This window comes from Lipotes vexillifer, unplaced genomic scaffold (assembly GCF_000442215.2).
Source record: "Lipotes vexillifer unplaced genomic scaffold, Lipotes_vexillifer_v1.1 scaffold242, whole genome shotgun sequence".
NCBI lineage: Eukaryota > Metazoa > Chordata > Mammalia > Artiodactyla > Lipotidae > Lipotes > Lipotes vexillifer.
In genome coordinates this window covers 1,835,989-1,841,988 of record NW_006771376.1, presented here as the reverse complement: position 1 = coordinate 1,841,988, position 6,000 = coordinate 1,835,989, and the positions used below count along the sequence as shown (strand labels likewise).

Sequence of the window (6,000 nt, the reverse complement as noted above, 5' to 3'; positions counted from 1 at the left end):
AAAGCTTCCCTGCCGTTGGGTTGAGGCTGAAGAAAGGATGAATGAGCTAAGTGTGTGAGACATTAAAGCTGAAGTTGCTCAATGCACGTGTGTGTTAAATAAATAAAGGAACTCTTTTCTCCTTGTTTTCTCCTCTTCTGTTTGAGGCAGGATAGTGAGGCAGTTAAGAATCCAGGCTCTGGGGACTTACCTGGTGGTCCAGTGGTTAAGACTCCACGCACCCAATGCAGGGGGCCTGGGTTCGATCCCTGATCGGGGAACTAAGATCCCACATACCGCAACTAAGCCCACATGCGCTGCAGCTACTGAGCCTTTATGCTCTAGGGCCCTCATGCTGCAACTAGGGAAGCCCACACTCCAAAACTAGAGAGCCCAAACACCACAGTGAAGAGCCAGTGCAGCCAAAATAAATAAATAAATAAATTTTTAAAAAAGGATATACTTCTGTATTCAATTAAAAAAAAAAAAAGAATCCAGGCTCTGGAGACAGATTTTGTGGATTCATATCCCAGCTTTGCCTTTTAGCTGTGCAACCTTGGGCAATTTTAATCTTTGTGTTTCAGTTTTCTCATTTACGACATAGAGAATAGTAGTACCTTGTTTATAGGGTTGTTGTAGGGATTAAATTATTATTGGTAAATTGTATAGAATGGTGCTTGGCATTCAATATATGCTCTTATTATGTTAACTATGTTATCTTTCCCTTCTGCATGTACAGTATTTGAGCATCTGTGATGAGTGTCTGGAATGTGGGAAATGAAGACAGTTGAAAAGGACTCTACCTTGAAGCTTATAGACTTGAGGCTTGTTTAGGGGAGTGGGAAGACACTTGACAGGCCTGGATGATAGGGTGGGGACTGAAAGGATGTAATTGGTAAGTTAAATTGTCCTCCCAGTGAGTAAGGAAGAATTTTGAAGGCCAAGTTAAGGAATTTAGGTTGTTATTGTTGTTTTGTTTTGGGGGGTTTTTTGTTTGTTTGTTTTTGGGTTTTGGGTTTTTTTGGCTGTGCTGCGCAGCTTGTGAGATCTTAGTTCCCTGACCAGGGATTGAACCCAGACCCTCAGCAGTGAGAGTGCCGAACCCTAACCACTGGGCCACCAGGGAATTCCTACATTGTTTTCTTAAGTGATGGGAAGCCATCACTTAAGATGATGGATTTACAGCTGGATTGGATTTGCATTTGAGACCCACTTTTTTTTTTTTTAATATTTATTTATTATTTATTTATTTTGGCTGCGCTGGGTCTTAGTTGCAGCTTGCGGGATCTTCACTGCGGCATGCAGGATCCTTAGTTGCAGCATACAGACTCTTAGTTGCGGCACGCATGCAGGATCTAGTTCCCCAACCAGGGATCAAACCCAGGCCCCTTGCATTGGGAGTGCGGAGTCCTACCCCCTGGACTACCAGGGAAGTCCTGGGGCTGACCATTTTGAAAGCAGTGTAGAGGGTAGACTAGATGGGAGAGAGGCTGGGGGGTGTTGGTAACAACTGAGGTAAGGGATGATAAGGTCTTGAAATGAGGGCGTGTCTGTATGGCTAGAGAAGAAGCAATTGATTTGAGAACCACTTCCGGAATAGAATTAAGAGTGGTTATTGTTAAAGAAGTAAAGTACAGTTCAGAGAAAGTGCAGACCCTGGGCGGTCTCTATAGTGTCATAGAGATGGTCTGGAAGGCAAACTCTGTAGAGGCAAATGAAGTTAAATACTTTATAGAATCACAATCACTTTATAAAAGAAATGATATTTTAGTAGCTAAAAGATAGGACATGATCTCAGAGTAAAGCATAGTACTTTAATACTTAACCTATGAAAAACTCACTGCAAGCCCCTCTCGCCCCCCTCTTTTTCATTTTCCTATAGACTTGTCCACAGACCAGAATTTGGCAATCACTAGAGTAGTCTAATTACCTCCTTTTGCAAATAAGGAAGCAGGACCAAAGTTATACAGCTTCGAGTCAGAGTTTGGACTAGAATCCAGGTCTTGACAGGTACTTTAGTTTTTTTCCATAGTCCTATGCTGTGCTCTTCTGATCTAAATTTGGTTTTCCATTTATGAGGTATTGACTGGCTTTTGGTTCCAGAGATTAATCTCAGATGTGTTAAAGCATCTAAGTTTCAAGCCAGTGGAACCCAAAAACAAACTGTGATCTAGGTCATGGGTATACATAGAAGTAGCAGCCAAAAAGTCTTTAAGACTTTTCAGTCTTGTCCATTTATTAGACTTATCCCCAAGTAGGTTGAGATTGAATGTTCATAGAAATTTGGGAGACTTAGTCCTTTGATCTAAAGTTATAGTCAATAGGGACTTCCCTGGTGGCCCAGTGGTTAAGACTTCGTGCTTCCAACGCAGGGGGTGTGGGTTCGATCCCTTGTAGGGGAACTAAGATCCCACATGCTGCACAGCGTGGCTAAATAAATAAATAAATAAATAAATAAGTTATAGTCAACAGAAAGGATATTTATAGATTGCGATTTACAGAAAGATAATATTGAAAATAGCTGGCTTGCAAATGAAACAGTTGTGCTCCTGTGTCAGAGTCTAACTTAGGTTTGTAAGGTGTGAGAAAAACCCAAGACACTATTTCAAGGCTGAGCATTCGAGTGGCAGGCAGGTTGAGGATGATGGCGAGGATGATGGTGAGGATGGAGAAGGGGTGAAGCAGCCTTGAGGAGTCCTTGTGAGGACTGCTTCCCCTCAGAGCATGCACGGTCCCAGGGAATGAAGAAAAAAGGTATGGGTGGATGTAGAAAGTAGGTAAAAGCCCCCCACCCCCAGTCTTAAAAAGAGCCTTACTTTAGGTGGAGAGGGAGTGGCTTGGAGATCTGTTACTGTATTTTTAATCTTACCACAGCAGTGGTGTCTTTTTAAAGAATTTTTTGTGACCAAAAATTGATAGGCATTGGCCCTATTTTGTCTTTGGATGTCTGGAGCATTCTTTCTTATTGATATGCTTATATTAATGCATTAACCGATGTTGGAAAAGCTCTGAGAAGACCCATCTGGATTCCTGGCCATAGTGTTTACTAGACTTTTTGTGTGCTGCAGGAAAGGAAGTGTTCCCCTACAGGGGGATTATTAAGCTAAGGGATTCTGGAATCACTTTAGGATTAAAGAATGTTAGAGTCAGGAGAAACCTTAGCAATGGTGTATCTCAACCCTATTTTATTTTCAGAGAAACAAACTCACACGGAAGGAGGAACTTGTTGAGGTGTACATAGTTTCTTAAATTGCCAAGGCTAGAACCATTGTCTGCTTACTCCTGGCCTAGTGTTCTTACCATGATACCATTTAATTGTTGAAACAATTCATATTTTAAAAAGTAGACGGGAATTATAATACTAGCTTTTGAGAGGAGTTAGGAAGAAACACTTGAATGTTTTTATAGCATGTGAATAATATAATTAATGTTAGGGATGGTGACACTTGACAAAACTAGAGAATGAAGAAAGGTGTATCTTTGTGTTTTTAAATTGGAGGTTATTTTTCAACTCTGTAGTACCAGAGTAATCCAAACTATGTTATTATTTAAATTTTGTCTTTCAGTTATGATAATCTGTCCACTGTTGGGAGTGTGTGCACCAGCATGCACAAAACTACCCAGTGATTATCTCTAGGATGAAGTAGATAATCATTGATTCTGGGAGTTGAGCTTATACCAGTTTGGGTGACTGGTTGTACACATTGTATTGGAGTGCGAATTGGTTTGCATGTCATTGCTTTTCATTTCTGCAGGTTTTGTAGTGCATCCCTGAGCATGAGTGCAGAATGAAGCGACGTTTGGATGACCAGGAGTCACCGGTGTATGCGGCCCAGCAGCGTCGGATCCCTGGTAGCACAGAGGCTTTTCCTCACCAGCACCGGGTGCTTGCCCCTGCCCCTCCCGTATATGAAGCGGTGTCTGAGACCATGCAGTCAGCCACAGGAATTCAGTACTCTGTGACACCCAGTTACCAGGTAAACTGGAGCCCATCAAGGGACTAGGGGTGAAAGAGGAACACTGGTGATTTTACCCAATTAAAAAATTTTTATTAAACATTCAGATATTAAAAAACTTATTTATGGGGGCTTCCCTGGTGGCGCAGTGGTTGAGAGTCCGCCTGCCAATGCAGGGGACACGGGTTTGTGCCCCAGTCCAGGAAGATCCCACATGCCGCGGAGCGGCTGGGCCCGTGAGCCATGGCCGCTGAGCCTGCGCGTCCAGAACCTGTGCTCCGCAACGGGAGAGGCCACAACAGTGAGAGGCCCGTGTACCGCAAAAAAAAAATATTTATGAGATATATGTAAGGTATAAAAAATAATGTAAACAATGTACACTTGTGTATTTACCATGCACATTTTTAAAAAAAAAATGTTGTCATGACCTTTGAAGTTCACTGTCTCTCCCTGATCCCTTTTCCTTTTCCCTCCCTTTAGAGGTAGCCACTAATCTGAACTCTGGGTTTATTATTCCCTTGACTTTATTTCATTTTTTAAAATCATTTATTTATTTTTGATTGATTGGAGTATAGTTGATTTATAATGTTGTGTTAGTTTCAGGTGTACAGCAAAGTGAATCAGTTATACATATACGTATATCCACTCTTTTTTAGATTCTTTTCCCATCTAGGCCATTACAGAGTATTGAGTAGAACTCTCTGTGCTATATAAAATCATTTTGTTTATACCTGTAGACAATAAAGTTGTTTAGTTTGGGTATTTTTGAACTTGTATATAAATGAAAACGTATATTTTCTTCTTTGACTCACCTTTTTTTTTCACTCAGTGTGGTTCCTAAGACTTATCAATATTTAGTATGTGACCAATTGAGTCATTCTCACTTAGTTATGAATTATATTAATATATCCAATTAATTTATCCATTCTTCTGTTGATGGACTATCAGGCTGTTTCCAGACTTTTCCTGTTAGACAGGAACTGTGGTGAACGTTCTTAGGTTCTCCTAGTGCAGTGGTACTCACAGTGGCAATTCACAGTGACAAGACAACCTTGCAACAGAATGTAAGTCAATGCACTACGTTTTTTATCAAGAGGGTTTTGCTATAGGAATTTTAAAAGGCAGTGGAATTAAACAGTGTGCTTAGTTGTGAAACACAACTGTGTGAAATAGTTGATTTACATCCTGGTGCAAGCTCTTTGATTTTGCAGACCTCTCAGCGGGTCTGAGGGCACAGTAGGAAGTTTCTTGAGTGCCTAGGAGACGGATTACTGGGTCATAGGGTGTGCACATCTTCACCCTTAGCAGGTAATGTCAAATTGTTTTTCAAAGCTGTACCAGTTTGTTGTTGGGTTTTTTTTTGGCTGCATTGGGTCTTTGTTGCTGCACACGGGCTTTCTCTAGTTGTGGCGATCAGGAGCTACTCTTTGTGGTGGTGCGCAGGCTTCTCATTGTGGTGGCTTCTCTTGTTGCAGAGCATGGGCTCTAGGTGCACAGGCTTCAGTAGTTGTGGCACGTGGGCTCAGTAGTTGAGGCATGCGGGCGCTAGAGCATGCGGGCTTCAGTAGTTGTGGCACGTGGGCTCAGTAGCTGTGGCTCTCGGGCTCTAGAGCGCAGGCTCAGTAGTTGTGGTGCACGGGCTTAGTTGCTCTGCGGCATGTGGGATCTTCCTGGACCAGGGATTGAACCCGTGTCCCACTGCATTGGCAGGCAGATTCTCAACCACTGCACCACCAGGAAGTCCCAAAGCTGTACCAATTTATTTATATTTACATAGCACTCTATATTCCTATCATTGCATATCCTGATCAACAACTGATCATTCATCTCTTGTCTGTTCACTCTGTTCTGTAAAAATGGAAGAAATTTGTGTTTTGCCCTTTTTAATTATATGAAAATAAATAGCACCGTTTAAAGAAAAATGATATAATGTGACTTCTGACCCCTCAGACTTTATCCCACTGGTGCATTTCTCGGGTATCCAAAATTTTGTATGCATATACAAGCATATGTTTATTTACCTGCCTAATTATTTAGATACACTTCTCTCTTCACATAATTTGGA

The 6,000-nt window shown here is 41.6% G+C and overlaps 1 protein-coding gene and 1 non-coding gene across 2 annotated transcripts in view; one reads left to right on the top strand and one right to left on the bottom strand.

Moving 5' to 3' along the window:
* The window catches only part of SIN3A (SIN3 transcription regulator family member A), a 64,460-nt gene that overhangs the window by 14,313 nt on the left and 44,147 nt on the right, over positions 1-6,000 (top strand). Inside the window, exon 2 of the mRNA XM_007446703.1 lies at positions 3,735-3,956. Within this exon, the coding sequence (XP_007446765.1) occupies positions 3,768-3,956 (189 nt within the window). The 5' untranslated portion in view covers positions 3,735-3,767. The remainder of the gene's footprint in view (positions 1-3,734; positions 3,957-6,000) is intronic.
* On the bottom strand, positions 1,033-1,105 carry TRNAE-CUC (transfer RNA glutamic acid (anticodon CUC)). Its single transcript has one exon. It is a non-coding gene; the product is annotated as a tRNA-Glu (tRNA).